General features: G+C 58.8%; 2 protein-coding genes across 3 annotated transcripts; both read left to right on the top strand.

The window, feature by feature from the left end:
- Positions 1 to 1,732: 1,732 nt before the first annotated feature.
- LOC138811964 (dapper homolog 3-like) lies at positions 1,733 to 10,580 on the top strand. The gene is made up of 4 exons (XM_069999921.1): positions 1,733 to 2,020; positions 6,491 to 6,587; positions 6,721 to 6,873; positions 8,396 to 10,580. Exons 1-4 carry the CDS (start codon positions 1,772 to 1,774, stop codon positions 9,748 to 9,750), a joined length of 1,854 nt encoding a protein of 617 aa, XP_069856022.1. The 5' UTR covers positions 1,733 to 1,771; the 3' UTR covers positions 9,751 to 10,580.
- Positions 10,581 to 13,103: 2,523 nt separating this feature from the next.
- LOC138811946 (guanine nucleotide-binding protein G(I)/G(S)/G(O) subunit gamma-8) lies at positions 13,104 to 16,898 on the top strand. 2 transcript variants are annotated; one of them, XM_069999909.1, is made up of 3 exons: positions 13,104 to 13,148; positions 16,129 to 16,214; positions 16,721 to 16,898. In XM_069999909.1, the coding sequence occupies exons 2-3, from the start codon at positions 16,131 to 16,133 to the stop codon at positions 16,847 to 16,849; spliced, it is 213 nt and encodes a 70-aa protein (XP_069856010.1). In that variant the 5' UTR covers positions 13,104 to 13,148; positions 16,129 to 16,130; the 3' UTR covers positions 16,850 to 16,898. The 2 variants fall into 2 exon arrangements, with proteins under 2 accessions (XP_069856010.1, XP_069856006.1); XM_069999905.1 differs by lacking the exon at positions 13,104 to 13,148 and adding an exon at positions 14,956 to 15,007.
- The last annotated feature ends 3,693 nt before the right edge of the window (positions 16,899 to 20,591 follow it).

The raw sequence follows: 20,591 nt of genomic DNA, 5'->3' as shown, positions 1-20,591 counted from the left end.
CTAGGCAAGTGCTCTACCACTTGAACCAGAGCCCTAGCACTTTTGTTTGTATTTTGATTTTGAGACAAGGTCTTCCTATCTGCCTAGTCTGGCTTCCAACTTGAGATCCTCCTCTCCAGCCTCTGCCTCCTGAGTGCCTAGGTTTGGGATTATAGGCATGTGCTTTGTTTTGTGGTTTTTGCAGTACTGGGGAGTGAGCTCAGGGTTTTGTACTTGCTCAGCCCTTTTGTTCATGACTGGTGCTCTATCTGTTGAACCACATCTGGCATTTTGCTGGGTAGATTCTCACACTTTTTTTTTTTTTTTGTCGATTGAGGGGCTTGAACTCAAGGCCTGGGTGCTATCCCTGAGCTTCTTCATTTAAGGCTATCGCACACTTTGAACCACAGCACCACTTCCGGTGGTTTTCTGGTGGTTAATTGGAGATAAGAGTCCCACAGAATTTCCTGCCCCGGATGGCTTTGAACCACCATCCTCAGATCTCAGCATCCTGCGTAGCTAGGATGACAGATGTGAGCCACTGGCCGCCAGCTTCCTCTCACTTTTTTTTGCCATGGCAGGATCTCGCACCAGGAGCCACGGCCCCTGAGAGGAGCACTGGCTTTTAAGGAGTAACCGGGAAGGTTGTAGGAAGGTTCTTAGTGTAGTGACAGAGGCCGGCCGCCAGAGGGGGCGCCAGCCCAGCCTGCGGAGCGTGGGGACTCAGAAGCCTTGGGAACCAGTGAGGCTGGGACTCTGCACCGTAGAACTGGGAGAACAGAGCATCTTAGAAGGCGCGGAACAAAGCCTCTTAGAACGTCGAACAAAGGCCCCTGGAAGCGCAGACTCTTACAGCACAGAGCCTCACCGCACCTGGGAGATAAAAGACACATTCTGTTCTGGGCCAAACATAGACTTCCTCGCAGAGAATCATTCCAGAATTTGGGGACACAACCAATCTTAGAATCAAGACTGGCTACATAATTTTCAGGTCCAGTGCAAAAGAAAAATGCCGGGCACCATGCTGGAAAGATGATTTCAATGCAACCCTAGCAGACATTAAAGCAAACGCAGGGGTTATTCTAAGCAAGATCCACGCCCTGCTGAAAAGCATAATTTTGTGTGTGTGTGTGTGTGTGTGTGTGTGTCTGGTTTTACAGCAGAGCGTCTGGGAAAGCTTCTTATAAGAGGAGGCGAAATCGGGGCTGCTCCTCTAAATCTAGCCTCCCCGTGCGCAGCCTCAGAAGCTGAAAATTGAGGAGGGGCGGTTGGAAACAGCTGCCAAAATGTCACGTGGATCCCTTCTCTATTTATAGGCCACCCTTCCCCTCTCCTGGATCAGTCCAATGGCAGCCAGAGCTCGCCCGCAAGAGGGCGGAGCCATCTGCAGAACCGGGGAAGCGTGTACCAATGGTATCGGGACGAGGGCGGGCTAATTTCATTGTGACGCGTCGGGAGGGGGCGTGACCAAATCCCCAAAGGCCCGCTACGAGGGGGCGTGGCGAGGCTGCCTTGAAGCGAAGTGAGTAGGTCCGCTCGGAGCATGCGTCGCGTTGGGCGGTGCCAGTGCCCCGCTGAACATCTTCGTCAGAGAGGTCACCAGCCAATAGGCGGCCGTTGCTGTGTCGCTGGGGGGCGTGTCTATGCAGATAAGGCGCGGGTGGGCGGCCCAATGGGCGGGCGTCTATGCAGATGAGACGGTGACAGCCCGGCCAAGCGGGCGGGGAGGTGGGACCGGGAGAGAGAGGGGCGGCCGTGGGGCCCGGCCGGGCTGGGGCGGGGGGCCGCAGCCATGATCCGGGCCTTCTCGTTCCCGGTGAGCCCCGAGCGGGGCCGGCTGCGGGGCTGGCTGGAGGGGAGCCTGGCCGGGCTGTGCGAGTTGCACTGGCTCCGGGAACGGCAGGAGTACCGCGTGCGGCAGGCGCTGCGGCTGGCCCAGCCCGGGATGGGGGGCGCCGGGGCCGAGGACGCCGAGGACGCCGACGAGGACGAGGACGCGGCGGCGGCGCGCCGGGCGGCGGCGGCGCTGGAGGAGCAGCTGGTGAGGGGCCGCCTGTCCGTCCGTCCGTCCGTCCGTCCGTCCGGGGGTCTGCATGCTCAGATGGGGGAGGGCAGAAGGGACGAGGAGCGGGCTTGGAGACCCCGCAGTCCGGGCGGGTGATGGGTGGGACCTGGCCTCGCCGCCCCCAGGCCGGGTGGGCGGACTGGGGGGGAGCACTGTCTGCTTTCCGCCGGGGCGATGGACAGGCCCGGTCCCCTCCTCTTCTTCCCGGTGGACGATCCCTCTGGGCGCCAAGAACGTGTCAAACCTGGGTCCCAGTACTATGCACGCGTTGGCTTCCCGCAGAGCCTGCCAGATCAGAGCCGGGGGGGGGGAGGGGGACCTAGCCCCCATTTCACAGAGAGGGAAACTGAGGCTCCGAGAGAGGAAGCGACTCATCCAAGGTCACACAGCAAGCAAAGAGTCGCCGCCCCTGTGCTCCACCCCCCTCCCCAACTGCCGGGGCGGGGGTTGCATCTTCGCCAAGTCCCCCCCCCGCGGGCCTGGAGATCGCACGGGGGCACAGGGGAAGGGGTCCCCCAGGATCACCCTGCGCCAAGGCGCCCCCCAACCCCCCGCACCAGGCCCCGGGCCTCCCTACACCCAAGGGGAGGCCCGGTGGTCCGACTTCCGGCCTCCCTAGCGCGCAGGATGGACAGAGGCCCCCCATTAAGAGGGTCTCGAACCCCCCCCCCTTCTTGAGTTTCCCTCTCTGCCCCTGCCCACCACATCTCTCTCACTTTCGGATGGCTTCTTTCCCGGCCCGGTCTCCATCTCTAACTCCCTGGTCCTCCCTCTTTCCATTTCTGTATCTTCCCCCCCAGTCTCTCTCTTCCCCTCCCCCCAGCCCACAGACCCCCGGCTCCCCCGGCCCACCCCGTCCTCAAGCCCTGTGTGTGGTCAGAGTTTCCCGTTTGGGGAAACCTGAGCCGCGGTGGCGGAGGAGGGGGGGGAGGGTCCCGCGGTCGCTGACCTCGACTGCCCCCCTCTCCCCAGATGGGAAGTGGGGAGGGGGGCTGCAGCCAGACGCGGGCGCGCGCCGGCCCCGCCCCCGGCCCAGCCCGGAGTGGGACCCCGCGCATTCTTCTCCAACCAGAAACAGCTGTGGGAGGCCCCACCCCCTCCCAAAGTTAAGAGGTGGATGCGGGGTGGGGGGGCTCCACGCCAGCTCCCCCACCCCCTGCGCCCCAAGCTGCCTGGCCTTCGGGAGGAGAGGGGGACCAGGCAGCAGGGTGAGCCGGCTGTGTCCTGGCCTTACCCCCCCTCCTCCCCCATAGCCCTCCCTCCTCCTGGCTGGTGGGGAGCCCTGTCCCCACCCCCCACACGAGTCACTAGGCAGAACTCGACCCATCACCAGGGAAGGAGGTGCCAAGCCTCTGGTGTGTGTGAGGGGGGGTCCTTCTCCAAGGGGGAGGGGCGCTTCTGATCCCTGCACCCCATCTGTGGAGACTTAGCCACGCCCCTGCCTTCACCCAGGGACCCACACTACTCCGCATTAAAGCAAGGAAAGACTGACGCCCAGACTTGTGACTTGCCCGAAGGAAACCAGGGTTTCTCCACCAGGTAGAGACTAGGGTTATTGGAGACCAGACCTGACCCGGCGTGAACCCTGGGGCCAGGCCAGGGCGGGGGCTGCTTGGGTCCTGTTTACTCCCAGGAAGGAAAGAGGAAAAAGCTCCCTTCTGGCTAGGAGGCCTGAAGTTAGACTTGCAGAAGGACTTCCTCACTGAAGTTAAATGCTACTGAATTAACGCTAGGGAAACGAAAGCGCAAGGAGAGGAATACAGGCTTCAGGAAGCAGACCAAGGGGCCTGGTCCTAAAGATGCCCTTGAAAAGTCTGGCTGACCTGGGAGGCCTGCTTATACAAGCCTTGCACACACACATGAACACACACACACACACAAGTGGTGGAGCCCCCACAGGGAGGGGGAGCAGTATTCAGGCCATGGACCTCTGGTCTTTTAAACCTCCATGGTTTTTTTTTGCAGCTGGGAGAATGAGGTCAGACTTGCAAAGTAGGAGAGATGGACTGGGGCAGTATTTGATGGGGGTATTTGACCCTGGGCGGGGGGGGGGGGAAAGCAAGACCCCTGCACTGATTGTTCCCCCAATGTCTCCCCTTCCCTGTAGCAGAACTGAAACTCAACCTACAGAATTTACTCCCCCCTCCAAAAAATATATATCATTTCACACTGATATTAATGATGCAAGCAACAGTTTAAATCTGTTCCTTAACTGGAACCCACAGCTCTGATAAGGTTCGGAGACACTTATTCAAGGGAATTGTTCTTAACGCCTTCCAACATTAAAACAACCCTACAAGAGACTGACCTGGGTCACGCCAGCTTACACACCAGGAGATAGCCCAAGCCCATCTTCTTCCAGCCATAGCTGGAATGGTAAAGCTGCAGCCCAAGGCCCACAGTGTTTTGTTATTGTTCAGATGGAGTTCTCAAGAGCCCTTTTGTCCTGGCTGACCTGGAACCCTGATCCTTCCAATCTCTGGGGTAGCTGGGATTCCAGGTGTGTGCTACCACACTTGGCTCAGTAGTCTGACAAGTCCTTTAGGAACAATCATACATACTGGCACCGATTTAACAACACACTGCCTGCAGGCGTAGACTTCTAAGTCTCCATTGCCCAGTGAGAGTGTAGCTCTCTGGCTTTACTAAGGACAGATGACAACAGCCATGATGCATTTGTGAAGAACATGTCCCCTGACTAACTGACGCCCTCCCTCCCTCTTCTGCTACACATCCTGAGGGCCTGCTCCGTGCTGTGTCTTAGCAGTACCCAATCTGCCTTGCTCCATCTTAACTGCTATGTAGTATTTCACTGGAGGCATTCAGACACAAGTATCTGCTCCAGTGAGTAACTGCAATCATCAACATACAATGTATATAATTTAAAGTCAAGAGGCCTTATCCTATGTGGGAAGAAATGGAAAAGGCGGGGGAGCAGGGTACGGGAGAAGGGAGCAATTTTGGAAAAGCATGGGAGAAGGAATGGACTGATTCTGTGAATAAAGCATGGAGGGGTGGAAGGAGATGTGGGGGGGGTGTCAGAGTCTACAGGGGCAAGCTGGCACTTTGGAGGTGTCAGACATGGCCCCAGAGAAGGGTTCTCAATACTGCACAATTTGGGGGCGTTGTGACATACTCAGAGTAAGAGCAGGCGCTTGGGTGATTGCTGTCTCAGCCAGAGCAGACTCCGGGCCTCCGGTTCTGGGGAAGGGGGGGGTGGAGGCTGCAGGAGCCGGCCTGTCTTTCTGCCCTAAATAGGCCTGGCTGGATGTCTGTCCTCGATGCCCCGCCCCTCCCTCCTCCACCCCACCCCTGCCCCGCCTCCCTGCCTCCCCCCCACTCCAGCCAGCCAGACAAGCTGGCTTTTGTCTGGGGTCAACCGTCAGCCCCTGGCCACCGCTACTTGTGGTCTGTGCGGTGTTCCCTGACCCTGGCTATCTCCTCCAAAATGAAGTTAAGTCCAAGGGGTCTTGGAAGCCCCCCTGCATTCAGTCCAACCTGGAATGGTTCTCTGAGGAGTGGTGGACACACACTGGAGATATCTGGTGGGAATGGAGCCAAGATAGAAGGAGGACCTAGGGGGAAGAAAAAAATCTAATCTGGAGATCATGTTGCAGTACCACTAAAGCTAGACTCACAGAAGAACTTCCAGGAAGCACTAGGATGGAGATTTTTTCTGAGGGGGAAGAGTCCAGCCACAACAGGAAGCCCTTAAAGAAGACTTGCACAACCAGGCACCAGTGGCACATGCCTGGCCTCCTAGCTACTCCAGGAGGCTGAGATCTGAGGATCACAGTTCCAAGCCAGCCCGGGCAGTAAAGGTCCTGAGACTCTGATCTCCAATAAACCACCAGAAAACTGGTGCTGTGGCTCAAGTGGTAGAGCTCTCACCTTGAGCTGAAGAGCTCAGGGACAGTGCCCAGGCCCAGAGTTCAAGCCCCATGACTGACCAAAAAAAAGAAAAAGACTTACACAGGAACTTCCCTTGCTCCTTGCTGGAGGGGTGGTGGAAAGGGGGGAGCACTTGGGGCTAGGAGAAGGCAGACCCCTGGCCAAGGAACCTGCAGTCTCCTAGGCAACACCTTAGCAGTGAACAACTCATGCAGCAAGAAGACCTGCAGTTAGACTCCAAGTCGGATGAGCTGTGAGCACAGATGGGGGAACAATGGTGTGGGGGGAGAGGAGGACAGATGATGGGGGCCTCATCAAACCTAAGAGAGAATGGGGTAGGAGAGCTGTACCATGGACAGGAGTTAGACAGCCCAAAGGACTTTCCAATGGGGATGATGGACAGGAATATTGATCTCTGAGGGAGTCCTGGGGCTCAGGTGCTGATTTTATCCTTTGGAAATTGGAATGTGGCTCCTTCAAGAGCTCATGGGGGTGGGGGCCAGTGGACAGAGGTCTGGGGGTGCTCTGACCACCCTGCTTTCCCTGTGTCCTCAGGAGGCCCTGCCTGGGCTCATATGGGACCTCGGCCAGCAGCTGGGATATCTGAGCCTGGAACCCGGGGGCCTGGACCAGGAGAGCGGGCGCAGCTCGGGTGAGCAGGGGAGGAGAGGGGTTGGGACTCCCCCACCACACACACACCCTGGGCTCCCCCCCCCCCCCCCCCCCCCCCCCCGCCTCCTCCTGTCATCTTCTCTCCCAACCCCGATCATGCATGGCTTCTCCAGGCTTCTATGAAGACCGCAGCTGCACCCCAGGCCCAGAGTCACCACCCTCTACCTTCTGCGGGGACAGCGGCTTCTCGGGGTCCAGCTCCTACGGACGCCTGGGGCCCTCGGAACCCCGGGGCATCTACGCCAGCGAGAGGCCCAAGTCCCTAGGTAAGGTGAGCGGGTGGGGCTGGAGGCCAAGACCAGGCCACTAGAGAGAAGGCTTGGAGAACCTGTGTGCGCATGCGTGCCAGTCCTGGGGATCCAACTCTGGGCCTGGGCGCTGTCCCTCAGCTCTTCAGCTCAAGGCGAGCGCTCTACCACTTGAGCCACAGCGCCACTTCCGGTTTTCTGGTGGTTCCTTGTAGATAAGAGTCTCATGGACTTTCCTGCCTGGGCTGGCTTTGAACCGTGATCCTCAGATCTCAGCCTCCTCAGTAGCTAGGATGACAGGTGTGAGCCACCGGAGCCCGGCTCTTGGTGTGATCTCTAAGCGTCCCTTTTCCCTCCTGGCTTGTGTGCATCCATTCATATGGGGTTAAACCTGAGGACCTGGGGAGCCTCTGGCCAGAGGCTCTGGCCTTCCTCACAGGAATTGCTATTGGTTTGCACAACGGGGTGCGGAGCCTCTGCTCTGAGCCTCGCTAGAACCGATTAAGAGTAAGGCTCCGGCACTGACCAGGACAGACGGCACCCTGGCCTCATGGAACAGATGTTCTGATCCGAACTAATGCAGGAGATGAGTGATACAGGGTGCCGGATATTTGCATGTGCTGACGAGAAACAAACTGGGGAAATGGGCTAAGAAGTCCCCCTGGAGGCCTGCGAGGGAACTGCAGTCAGTACACCTACCTGTAAGAGGGAGGGGGTCTCCCAGACGTGGTGACATTCGAAGGGGGCTCCCTGCAGTGAGGAAAGGGCCCAAGGCGGCGGAGGAGGGGGTGGAGGCCACTCCAGGGCAAGCATGGATGAAGAGCAAGTGCAAAGGCCCCGTGGTCAGGACACAATTATGCTGTGCCTCCAGGAAGCAGTGTGTCTGGGGAGGGGGGATGGTGCGGGCGGGGTGGGGGGGGGAGGTGTGGGAGTGGGGGGGGGCGTGAGAGGGATGGGAGGGGGTGAGAGGTCGTGCGGGATCCCGTGGAGATGCAGTTCGGAGCCTCACTCAGGATACAGCGCGGCGGGCAGGATGGGGGGGGTGCTGGGGTGGGATGAGGGAGGATGGGGGGGCGCTGGGGTGGGATGAGGGAGGATGGGGAGTGCTGGGGTGGGATGAGGGAGGATGGGGGGCGCTGGGGTGGGATGAGGGAGGATGGGGGGTGCTGGGGTGGGATGAGGGAGGATGGGGGTGCTGGGGTGGGATGAGGGAGGATGGGGGGGTGCTGGGGTGGGATGAGGGAGGATGGGGGTGCTGGGGTGGGATGAGGGAGGATGGGGGGGCGCTGGGGTGGGATGAGGGAGGATGGGGGGTGCTGGGGTGGGATGAGGGAGGATGGGGAGTGCTGGGGTGGGATGAGGGAGGATGGGGGGGCGCTGGGGTGGGATGAGGGAGGATGGGGGGGTGCTGGGGTGGGATGAGGGAGGATGGGGGTGCTGGGGTGGGATGAGGGAGGATGGGGGGTTGCTGGGGTGGGATGAGGGAGGATGGGGGGGCTCCTGCCCTCCTCGACTTCTCCCCTGTCGCACCCTCCCCTAGGCGATGCCAGTCCCAGCGCTCCGGAGTCGGTGGGCGCCCGGGCAGCCGTGCCGCGCTCCTTCTCGGCGCCCTACCCGTCGGCGGGGTCGGACTGCTCGTCGGCGGAGCGGCGGGCGCGCGCGGGCCCCTTCCTGACGCCGAGTCCGCTGCACGCGGTGGCGCTGCGCAGCCCTCGGCCCTGCGGCCGCCCGGCCTCCAGCTCCCCCGAGGCCGCGGCGGGCGGCGGCGGGCGGCCCCTGGACGGCTACATCTCGGCGCTTCTGCGCAGGCGCCGCCACCGGGGGGCGGGCCAGCCCCGGACCAGCCCCGGGGGCGCGGACGGGGTGCCGCGGCGCCAGAACAGCGTGCGCCAGCGACCCCCCGACGCGTCCCCGCCCCCCGGGGGCGCGCGGCCCGCGCGGGAGCCGTCGGCGGAGCGCGTCGGGGGCCGCGCCGCCAGCCCGGCCCCGCTGAGCCGCGCCTGGGCCTCGTCGTGGGAGGCGGAGGCGGCGGCAGAGCCCGCCGCGCCGGCGCCCCCCGAGCCCCCCGACAGCCCGGCGGAGGGCCGCCTGGTGAAGGCGCAGTACATCCCGGGGCGCGCGGCCCGCCGCAAGGCGCCGCCGCTCACGCGCGGCCGCAGCGTGGAGCAGTCGCCGCCCCGGGAACGCGAGCGGCCGCGAGTGGCGGCGACCCCGACGGCGGCGGGGCGGCGAGGCCGCGCGCCCGAGGCCCCGGGACGCCGGGGCTCGCCCCGGGCCCGCAAGGCCGCGCGCTCCCAGTCCGAGACCAGCCTGCTGGGCCGCGCCGGCCCCGCGCCCTCCGGGCCGCCCAAGTACCCGACGGCCGAGCGCGAGGAGCCGCGGCCCCCGAGGCCCCGCCGCGGCCCCGCGCCGCCGCTGTCCGCCCAGGCCTCGGGCGCGTGCCGCCGGTGGCGCTCCACCGCCGAGATCGACGCCGCCGAGGCGCGCCGCGCGCGGCCCCGCGCCGTCCCGGGGCCCCGCGCGCCCCCGGGCCCGGCCGCCCCGTCGGCCCCGCCGCAGCGCCGCCTGCTGTACGGCTGCGCGGGCAGCGACTCCGAGTGCTCGTCGGGCCGCGCGGGGCCGCTGGGCCGCCGGGGGGCCCCGGGCGGCGGCGCCTACGGCGAGAGCGCGTCGAGCGCCAGCGAGGCCGAGTCGCCCGCGCTCAGCTCGGCCTCCAGCGACTCGGACGGCAGCGCGGGGCTCGTGTGGCCGCAGCAGCTGGCGGCGGCCGCGGGGGGCGGCGCGCCCGCCGGGGGCCCCGCCAAGGTCTTCGTGCGGATCAAGGCTTCTCACGCGCTCAAGAAGAAGATCTTGCGCTTCCGCTCCGGCTCGCTCAAGGTCATGACCACCGTGTGAATCCGGGGGTTCCCTCGGGCTCCCCTTCACCCACCCCACCCCGCGTCCTGGCCTCCGCGTCGCCACATGCCGGCCCATCTGCACCCACCTTTCCAAAGACCGCCATTGCGTGCGCAAAGACACTCTGCGCCCCTACCCCCAGTCCATGGCAAGCCCAGGCCGGCTGGAAAGCCCCCCCCCACACCCCAGGAGGAAGAGGGGGGACCCCGGCTGACGCGCGTCAGCACCCACCGCTGAAGTCTTTAGACAAGAAGGGACGCCCTGGTATGCAGAGGGGCAGTGGGTTTAATTGTCTCCGTGTTCGTTTAGACTAGTCTGTTCCCTTTCTCGGCTCTCATCCGTGGGCCTTCTCACGCCTCCCCAATCCCGTGCCCGGATGTGGCCCCTTGTCATTCACAAAGTGCCCCTTCCCTGTCCCTGGACCCCGGGGACGTCCCCTCACACTGGGTCACAGATGGATTCTGTGTCTCCAGTGCTGCCTGCGGAGTGCCCCTCTCCCCCCAAGGGAAGGAGCACCAACTTGGGGTTTTGAGGGTCAAATAGGAGTTGGCAAAACAAATCAGGAAAGGACTTTCACCTCTCGCCCTGGACAATTTAAGGCTTGAGAGGGAACGAGAGGAAGGAAGGTGGTTTATATCTCGTGCCTCTCCCCACAGTGAGTTGGGGAAACTGGATGACCCTCACCTGTTCCAGTTTTTTTTTTCTTTTTCATTTCTTTTTTTTTTTAAATTACTGTATTTATTACGATGACGGTGACTCCCCAGTGCACAGGGGGGCCAGATCCTGTGTTTCTTCTAACCTCTTGGTAAATAAATGCACAATGTTCCATATGTAGGGGATTCTCATGCTATGTTGACTGACATTTATTGAGCAACTGCTGTTTGCTTTTGGAAGGACTTACCACTTGAGACACCCACTCCCAGCTCTTTTAGGGGATCAGGACTACAGTTTTGAGACCAAAATTATCCTCTCTGCAACACCCACTGGTCGCTGGGATTATAAGCATGCAGTACCACACCTGGCTCTTTCATGTTCTTTCTGTGTTTATAAACATAGGCATACATGAGTGAGGTGCTTAGGTCTTTTTAGTAAAGTCATTTGTGCCTGGAGATTTCTTTATAGAAAAGGTATAGATTCAGGATTGGCAGGTTTTCTGCTCTGCTGGTGGCTCACGCCTGTAATGCTAACTACTCAGGAAGCTGGGATCTGAGGATCAGGGTTCACAGCCAGCCTAGGAAGTTGGTGCAATTCTTACCAAAATAGCTATTGTCCTGCCTAAAGACAGGGTCTCCCTGGGTATTCCACACTGCCCTTGCACCCAGGGCCAGAACTCTTACATAATTTGTCTTCACATGCTTAGCCCTTTTTTTTAACCAGGTGAGACCCATAATTATACCCTTCTTGGATGGTAAATGGAGACCTAGAGCTGCCATGATTAATATGGGCAACTGAAGCCAGAGAGAGAAGGGAAGGGGCTGGGAGGGGGTTGTGGTCTGAGTGATTGGAGCAACTATGAAAGCTTTCCTTGGTTTTCAGAAGACTGTACTTAATCACACAGCGGGCTAGCCAGTAACTGCTCTTACACCAGGCCGCTCCACACTTGTAATGCTTCAGACATGAACTTCCTCACATCCAATGAAGGCAGCTGCTCTGTGCACACACCAGTACTGGGGCTTGAACTCAGGTTCTTGTGCCCTTGATCTTTTTCACTCAAACCTGGTCTCTACCACTTGAGCCACACCTCCATTTCCAGCTTTTCGTTAATCGAAGAGTCTTAAGACTTTTCTGCCCAAGATGGCCTCCAATCATAGTCCTCCATTCTTAGCCTCCTGAGTAGCTAGGATTGCAGGTATGATCCTAAAGCACCCCAGATGTAAGTTGTATACATTGTGTCTCCTGTTTTGTTCTGTTTTTAAACCAGAGGTCTGCCCAGAACAGACTCCCTACTTAAGGCCTTCCTCTAGCTGGGGCCACAATGCACCATTGTGCCTGGCCTAGTGGCTGAGATTGGGGAGGTGTGTGTGGCGGTGTGGGAGGGGTCTAGCTCACTTTTTGTCAGGGCTGGCCTCAAACCGGGATCCTCTGGATTGCTACCTCCCAAGTAGTTGGTATTACACCTGTGAGCTGTTGTTCCTAGCCCCAAGAGCACATTTATTGATGATCTGAGTGTGAAATACCTACTAGACATTCAGGCGGGGAACTTGAGTCTAGGCTTTACTGTTGCTGTTCATTTAACGTTTCTCCAATAAAGCCTCTGGGGGTGGCCAAAGGGGCAGGGAGGGAAGACTGGGTCAGCACCCTGTTTTCCCAGCTCCAAGCTGGGTTTCGTCCTAGGGGGCTGCCCAGGCCAGAGCTGCTGATGGAAACCAGCTGGGAGAGGCGCCGGGCTCGGCACACGCCCAGGCCCCTCCTCGGCGCCGGCGGACCCCGCTTCGTGGTCCCCTCCCCCTTCCGCAGCCGGCCCGGGGCCCTGGCACGTCCGGCGCCTGATGCTTTCCAGATGTGGGCCGGCTTCCCCGCCCCGACCTGGCCCGGCTGCAGCCGCCAGCGGGGAGGGGGAAGGGAGCCGGGGTCCAGAATCCCGTGACTCACGCTTGTAATCCCAGCTACTCTGCAGGCTGAGATCTGAGGAGCTCGGTTTGGACCCAGCCGGGCAGGAAAGTCTGTGGGATTCTTCTCATCTCCGATAAGCAAAAAGCTGGACGTAGCTCAAGTGGGAGAGCACCAGCCTTGAGTGAAAAAGTTCAGGGACAGCGTCCAGGCCCAGAGTTCAAGCCCCAGGACCAGTATTTAAAAAAGAAAAATACGACCGGGACCAGTGTTCCCTTCCCGCCCGCCTCGCTTCCCGGTCCATGCGGTAAAAAACGAATTGGGCTGTGCTGGGCCAAGATGCTTCTCAGCACCTCCGCATCCACCTCTGTCCCTACCCGGAATTGCAGCCAAGAGACCACGCCCACACGAGACCACGCCCACAAGAGACGGGCCCAGCGCCAAGCCTGAGCCCCTCCCACACACCGCGCCCCGCCCCAAACAGTGCCCCGCCCCCGGGCTCTCCTCTTCAGGCCCCGCCCCCGACAGTGCCATTCCTGGGGCCTGAACTCTGGGACTGGGCGCTGCCCCTCAGCTCTTCAGCTCAAGGCTAGCGCTCTACCACTTGAGCCACAGCACCACTTCCGGCTTTTTCTGTGTATATGGTGCTGAGGAATCGAACCTAGGGCTTCATACATGCTAGGCAAGCACTCTACCACTGAGCCACCTTCCAAGCCTCTCCCCGCCCCCCCCCCCACTTCCCCAGCTTAGTGAATTGGAGATAAGCTTCTCACGGACTTTTCTTCCCTAGGCTGGCTTTGAACCGCGATCCTCAGATCTCTGCCTTTTGAGTAGCTAGGATTACAGACGTGAGTCACCATCTATGTCTGTCTTTCGGCCCACCTTTCTTGTCTCTGTGCCTTTTTCTGTTTGTCTGTCCGGGCGGGTCTATGCTTGAACTTGGGGCTTTGCTTGTTCATTCACTCTTACCACTGGTGCTCTTCAGCCACGCCCCTAGCCCGGCTTTTTTGCTGGTTAATTGGAGATGGAAGTCTAAGGACTTTCCTGCCCAGGCTGGCTTCAAGCCCCGATCCTCCAGATCGCAGCCTCCTGATAGGATTGCAGGTGGGAGCTTGGCTTCTCCCTGGGTCTGTGTCCCTCTGTGCCCACTCCACCTCCCTGCGCCCTCTCTCCGCAGTCTCCTGCCTCCCAGCCCCTGAATCTCCTCCGAGTGATGGTCTCCTGGTCCCTTTTTCTCTGCAGCTGTCTCTCCCTGCATCTTTTCCTGCCTGTTTCACTGTCCATCTTTCTACCCTCTGCTCTTCCCCTGGCTCCCTCCACCTTTTCTAGGTCTCTGTTCCCCTCCCAAGTCTTTCTGGGCTCCCCGATCCGGTTCCTGTCCCGTCCCCTACCCTCTCTTCCCTATCCCCCCGCCCCTTGCGCAGGGCAGAAGTGGCGACTTGCCCTCCCTGCTTCTATGCCCCAGGGTAGCGTTGGTTTGGGCCTGGTGTGAGGCTCGCGGGTCGCGGGCGCCCCCGTGTGGCGGCCAGAATCATAGCCGTGACCGAGGGCTGGGCCCAGGGCGGTGATGGACAGAGACTCTGGGGACCCACGTGAGAGATGGTAGGAGGTGACTGTGCGTGCCTACCACAGGGATGTCAGGGTGGCTGTGACCCCGTGAGATTGTTGGGGGATACTGTGGGAGGTTGTGTGTCTAAGACACCAGAGGCCATAGATGGAAAGTGGCGACTCTGTATGTAAACTCTTAGAGGCAAGGGCAGGGTGTGTGTGTGTGTGTGTGTGTGTGTGTGTGTGTGTGTGTGAAATGCAGAGTCATCATGGGACAGGAGTGTATAAGGTCATTTATGTCACCAGGAGATGTCACCAGGTGTGTGCTGTCATGGATGGGTGACTGCGATGCTAGGTGGCATATTGTGCCACACAGTGTCCATGTTCTTGTACAAATGATCACAGAGCATTGTGCATAGGAGACCCTCATAAAGGTGTGTGAGACATTGAAATGGCCCAGGGATGTGGGTGCTGTAGGTGTTTGTTGTTGTTATTTTGGTTTGGTTTGGTTTTCATGCTGGAGTTGGAACTCAGGGCCATGCACTTGCTTAGGTTGCTTGCTCAGTTGGTGCTCTAACACTTGAGCCATGCCTCCCACTTAGTTTTTTTGCTGGCTAATTTTTTTTTCCTGCAGAGGCTGGCTTTGAACCATGATCCTCTAGATCTAAGTTTCCTTAGTAGCTAGGATTACAGGCGTGAGCAACCGGTGTCTGGCTTCTGTGAGTCACTGCTTGTACATTTGACAGTCTCACAGGCTGCCTTTGGTGATGGCATATTCTACTGTAAGAGATCGTGAGTGACAGCTTGAACTGCATGTAACAGAGAGAGGCTGCACTGGACACCCAGGAGTGGCTTATACATGTGTGGACTTACACACACACACACACACACACACACACACACACAGCACACCTGTCAACGTGAGGTATCATGGAGTGAGAAGCACACAGAAAACAGAAGCAACAGAGACAAAGCAGGGAGGGACAGATATGGAGAGAGGGCCTGGAGAGACAGGGCTCGGTGATGAGGTCACTTGGGGGAGGAGGCGGGTCCTGAGGGGCTGCACCCCAGGGGAGGGGGCGGGGCAGGATGGGGGGGCGGATCATGACACTGCCTGTGCATCCTCCAAGCCAGCCATCCTGGCCCTGAGCTGCAACAGGTAGGAGGCTCTTGTCTGGGTCCCAATGTCCAGGTGGTGGCCACTGTCTGTCTGTCTGTCTGTCTGTCTGCCTGTCTGTCTGCCTGTTTTTCTGTCAGTCTGCCTGCCTGCGTGAGCGGAGTGAATGACTTAGTACTTGTGCCTCCATCAGCCATTCTCTACCTCTGTTCTTTCCTCAACTCCCCCCCCCCACTCTTTCCTCTAGTCTCTCCATTTCTCGGTGTCCAAGTCTGTTTCCCCTGTCCCTCACCTCTGCGCCTGTCCCCTCGGTACCTCTGTCCCCTGCATCCTCTGTCCCTTTTACCCCTCCATCTGTCCCTTTCTTCATTCCCTTCTCTCATGGCTCCATCCCTCTCCCCCAATCTTTCTCTCTATCCATCCTTAATCTCTTTGAGTCCTCTACCTCCACTCCTGCTTCTCTCCCTCCTCCCCATCACTCTGTGCCTCCTTTGTGGCCTGTCTGTTTGTTCCTCCTCTCCATCCTTCCATCTCTCTGCCAATCTTGCTGAGTTCACCCCCACCCTCACCCCAGCTCTCTCTCTCCTGGCTGCTAATGAGCAGAAGAGCCTTTGAGGTGGCCAGGGCTGGGGAGGGGGACCCCCTGAGGGTGGCAGAGGGGGCAGCTGCTGCCAAGATCCTAATGAGGCCCCCTCTGCGCCCCTCCCGCCGTGATCTTAATTCGCATTTCTCCCTGGAGTCACTGCTAATTGGCCTGGGGAGCCCCCCCCTTCCTGGCGCTTGCTCTATCCCTGGGGGGTGAGGACACCTGGATCCCTAGATTCTGATCCAGCACCTGATGCCTTGCCCTTCTGGCCCTTCCTCCTTCACCTGCCTCTCAGACCTCCATCTGGGCGTCCCTCCTTCCTTCGGTCTCAGATCTCGGTTCCGCTCTCACCTGCCTCTAGGTGCCCCCCATCTGTGCACCTCTCTACCCTCCATCGTCCCTCTGTTCCCCAGACATTATCCCTCTTTCTATGTGTCTCTGGGATCCTGAGAGTGAACGCTTCCACCACTACCACACCGCCCCCACCCCTGTACAGGGTCCCATCACAATCACCCCGCCTCAGGGTCCAGCCCCCAGCCCCCACTCTTGTCCTCATTTAACCCCTTCCCTCCTACAGCTATGTCCAACAACATGGCCAAGATCGCGGAAGCCCGAAAGACAGTAGAGCAGCTGAAGCTGGAAGTCAACATCGACCGCATGAAGGTGCGGTGGGAGGAAACGGGGGCAAGTGGGCGGCCTGGAAAGAATTGGGGGGATCTGGGCAGGGGTTTGCACCCGGTGCCGGAGCGGGCCGGGGGTGGGGTTTTGGGCAAGGGGCGTGGCCTTGCTGGATGCGATTGATAAGCCAGGGATGAATGGGTGGAAGGGCGGGGCAAGCTGCTGGTCATGGGCGGGACCTCGAAAGGGGCTGGGCTTCACGAGGGAATGTGATTCGAAGTGCAGATGGGGCGGAGCCTGGAAGGGGCGGAGCCAGCGGCTAGCAAGGGTGATCTGAAGGGGCGTGGCCAGCTGGTAATGAGGGGCGGGGCTTCTCGAGGGACTGTTCAGCAGTGGACGGGGGCGTGGCACAGGAGAGGCGGAGCCAATGGCAAGTAAGGGCGGATCTGGAATGGGCGTGGCTGTGGTGGTCCAGGGGCGGGGCTTTGGGTCACCCCTCCTCCCTGTGGAGCTGGAAGCGGGGGGCAGTCATTTCTACCTGACGCCTGCAGGTGTCGCAGGCGGCGGCCGAGCTCCTGGCTTTCTGCGAAGCCCACGCCAAAGACGACCCGCTGGTGACGCCCGTCCCTGCCGCCGAGAATCCCTTCCGTGACAAGCGCCTCTTTTGCGTCCTGCTCTGAGTCCTCCTGACAGTTTACTCCCCCACCAAAATATGACCCAATAAAACCCGGTGACGGTGGTGTTGTTGCTTGTGTTTTCGGGGAAACCGAGGCACAATCGTAGAGCTGGGGGCACCTTGCCCTTGTTTTTATGTGCCAATGGCGTGTGGGAAACCTGGGAGGAAGTGAGCACTTGGGGCTCCGTCCTTTATTGAGCACCCCACGATCCTATCCTGAACTGAACCTGTTGACCTCAGGAGCCCCGGCACCATACCTGTGTTACCGATGAGCAAACTGAGCCCAAGGAAGTCCCTCGCTCAAAGGCACCACTGCAAGCTAAGAAGATAAGGGCTCCTGGCTCTCTCTACCCCTCCACATACCCCACCCCTCTTGGGCTGGAGACTTTAAAGAGCCCCGCATCTATCCCAGAATGATGATCCACCCCTTGTATCAAAGCAGATTGCCCCCCTGCCACTACCTTAACTCCAGTCCTCAAGCATGGAGTCTTTTCTCTGTTCCTTCCTTCCTTCTTTTAAACATTCCCTGAGAAACAGCTCTGTGCTGAGTGATGCTGGCAAACCATCTGTGGGTGATGCAGCCCAGATTCCACCCTCCTGGGGTTCAGAAACAATAGATAGGCAGACTGGTCTGTCTCTGTTGGGGTGAGGTCAAAGGTAGCACTTCACCCACCTTGGAGATCAGAGAGGGCTTCCTGGAGGAAGAGACATATCTGGATGAGATGCAAGGGAGCTAAACATGGGGGCTTGAAGACAAAAGAAATGTGGCTAGTAGAAAGTAGAAGATACAAATTAATGGGCACAATCCTCCAACACACACACAAACACACACACACACACATCCTGAAGTTTTTGGGGTTTTTGGGGGGTAAGTCATGGGGCTTGAACTCTGGGCCTGGGCACCATCCTTCAGCTCTTCAGCTCAAGGCAAGCACTCTACTGCTTGAGCCACAGTGCCACTTACAGCTTTTTCTGTTCATGTGGTACTGAGGAATGGAACCCAGGACCTCATGCATGCGAGGCAAGCACTCTACCACTGAACCACCTTTCCAGTCCCTGAAGTTTGTTTTGTCAGTTGTGGGGCTTGAACTCAGGGCCTGACTGCTGTCCTTGAGCTCTTTTTTGTTCAAGGCTAGCACTCTACCACTTCAAGCCATGGTGCCACTTCTGGTTTTCTGGTGGTTCATTGAAGAGTCTCATAGACATTCCTGCCTGGGCTGGCTTTGAACTGTGATCCTCAGATCTCAGCCTCCTGAGTAGCTAGGATTACAGATGGGTACATAAGTCAAGTTTGCTCAAAAAAAAAAAAGTCTATATTGCCAGGTTCCCTGGAGTTCTAAGGTGTGTTGACCCTCAGAGTCAGCCTTGAGAGAGGCCCTGACTCCTCAGCTGGACAGTCTCCACTCTATCCCCAGCATCTCCTGGTGAAGGGAGCTGCATTGCTGTTTACCGTGGAGGGTGGGCTGGGGGTGGGGTCGCTGCCTATAGGTAAGATGAGATGTTCCCTGTTTCTATCAAAACTGGGGGAAGCTGGGTGATGGGTGGCTCATACCTGTAAGGAAAGTCCGTGAGACTCTTATCTCCAATAAACCACTAGGAAACCGGAAGTGGCCTGTGGCTCAAAAGGTAGAGCACTTGCCTTGAGCTGAAATGCTAAGGGACAACGCCCAGGCCCAGAGTTCAAGCTCCACGACCGACCAAAAAGAAAAATGAGTGAAAGTAGGGTTCAAGTGATATAGAGCTTGCTTAGCAAGTACAAGGCCCTGAGTTCAAATCCCAGAGCCACCAGAGAGACAGAGACAGAGAGAGAGAGACAGAGAGAGACAGAGAGACAGACAGAAAGACTGGGATCCACACATACACATTCGGGGTATCTGTGGGTTTGACTTGGTTGACCGGGCTAGCCTGGGGGTGGGGAGACGCTGAATTTGCAAGCCTTTCTGACTCTTGGGGACCCTCCCCCCCAGCTCATGCAATGGGTCTGGCTAGTTCTGGCTGCCTTGGGCTCTCTTCCAGGGCTGGGGGCAGGAGGGGGAGCTTGCGTGAGTGTAGCAAAGGCTCCATATTCACATAAAATTAGGGTCCCCTGGGCCCCCACTCTGAGCTTCCTGTAGGATGGAGGCAGAAGCGGCTGTAATTACATCTCCCTCCTGCCTCCCACCTCTCAGCCGGCTCCGGCCTGGTTGCGTCATGTCTGTGGGAGCCCCGAGGGAGAAGGGGGACAGGGGAGAGGGAGCCAAGGATGAGCTGAGGCTGGAAGGAGGCAAGGAGAAAAGATGCCAGGGTGGATGGAGCCAGATCATTCTAGAATGTCAGACTCAGCACCTTGCACCCACTAAGAACCTCAAAGCCCCAGAATGTCTAGCTCTTGAATTCTGGAATATTCGGACCCCATGGAGCTGACCACAGGGAGGACCAGGAGAAGATGTCTGTGGGAAGAGGCTGGAGAACAGAGGGACAGGTCGTGGGTGACCAGCCACCGTGAGCACAGATCCCATTAATCTCATTATCCTTGCTAACGCAGCCCGACCAGCTCTGGTCCCTGCTGCCCAGCTCCTTCCTGCCCCGCCCAGCTGTGAGGTCAACTCTGGGGCCAGACCCAGCCTGGGGTCACAGCCTGGCCAAGAGGTAGCAGGGCCTTAGGAAGTGCCCCCCCACCCCCCGCCACTGCCTGGCCCCCATGTATCCCATTCACCCCACCCTAGAGCAGTACAAGCCTGGCTGAGGGGGTTGGGTGAGGAGAAGCCTAATTTAGGAGGGTGGAAAGCAGGGGGGGAGGGGGAAGACTGGGCTGCAGTTTGTCCTGATGTAGCCCAGACTCAGGGCTGAAGAGGCAGCAGCTGATGGGTACCGGAAAGGCCCCAACCAGTTCCCTTCCTGGCCAGCTTGGCTTTGCTGCCCTGCTGATACACACCCAGATGGGAGCCCCAGTTGGATATAGGGTGACTCAGCTCCACTCCACACACATGCCATGTGGACATACACGCCCCCATCGGATGACGCCCTCTGGACTCCAGTGTGTCCCCAACTTGTCCTGGCACACAGTAAAACCGTGAGGCTGATGAATGAATGATAGCACCATGGGGAGAGGTAAGGATGAGGTTTAAAAGCAAATAAACACACAAACACCTTCACAGCCAGGTGTGGTGATGCACAACTATAATCCCAGCTCTTCAGCAAGATGGTGGCAGGATGATTAGGAATTCGAGGGCAGCCTGGGCCAACTTTGGGAGACTTCAGTGTCAAGAACAAAATACACACAAAAGGGCTTGAGGGTGTGGCTGGCGTGGCAGAGCGCTCGCCTAGCCAGGAAACCACCACCAGGATTGCAAAACCCAAGCCAAATTGAACAAAACATTTTCTCTCTTTCCACTGCCCCCCCCACACCCATCCAAACACACACCCTGGTAGAAAGAGCCACAAAGAAGAGAGCCAGCTACACAGATGCCCCAATAAGCCCACTATGCCTTCTAGAAAAAGCTTATCCCCAAGTCTGCACAACACAGCAACATAGCCATGAGCTGTAGTCATGATCTCTCTCTTTCTCTCTCTCTCTCTCTCTCTCTCTCTCTCTCTCTCTCACACACACACACACACACACACACACACACACACTCACCATGCTTGGGACTTGGGATTCCCCCCCCCTCCAGCCCCCATCAGCCCACACACACTCACATGCCAAGTTCAAGTTCACGCCCGCTTCTCCTGGGCCTCCATTTCCCCCCCCCCCATATCCCTGAGTC

This window comes from Dipodomys merriami, unplaced genomic scaffold (genome assembly GCF_024711535.1).
Source record: "Dipodomys merriami isolate MVZ:Mamm:240054 unplaced genomic scaffold, mDipMer1.0.p SCAF_106, whole genome shotgun sequence".
NCBI lineage: Eukaryota > Metazoa > Chordata > Mammalia > Rodentia > Heteromyidae > Dipodomys > Dipodomys merriami.
Note: the sequence above shows the minus strand (reverse complement) of the source record. Positions and strands in the feature narration are given on the sequence as shown.

Coding starts and splice junctions, on each gene's coding strand:
- LOC138811964 (XM_069999921.1), top strand. CDS start 1,772: ATGATCCGGGCCTTCTCGTTCCCGGTGAGCCCCGAGCGGGGCCGGCTG. Junction 2,021..6,490: donor CGGCGCTGGAGGAGCAGCTG/GTGAGGGGCCGC, acceptor CTGTGTCCTCAG/GAGGCCCTGCCTGGGCTCAT. Junction 6,588..6,720: donor GGAGAGCGGGCGCAGCTCGG/GTGAGCAGGGGA, acceptor TGGCTTCTCCAG/GCTTCTATGAAGACCGCAGC.
- LOC138811946 (XM_069999909.1), top strand. CDS start 16,131: ATGTCCAACAACATGGCCAAGATCGCGGAAGCCCGAAAGACAGTAGAG. Junction 16,215..16,720: donor TCAACATCGACCGCATGAAG/GTGCGGTGGGAG, acceptor TGACGCCTGCAG/GTGTCGCAGGCGGCGGCCGA.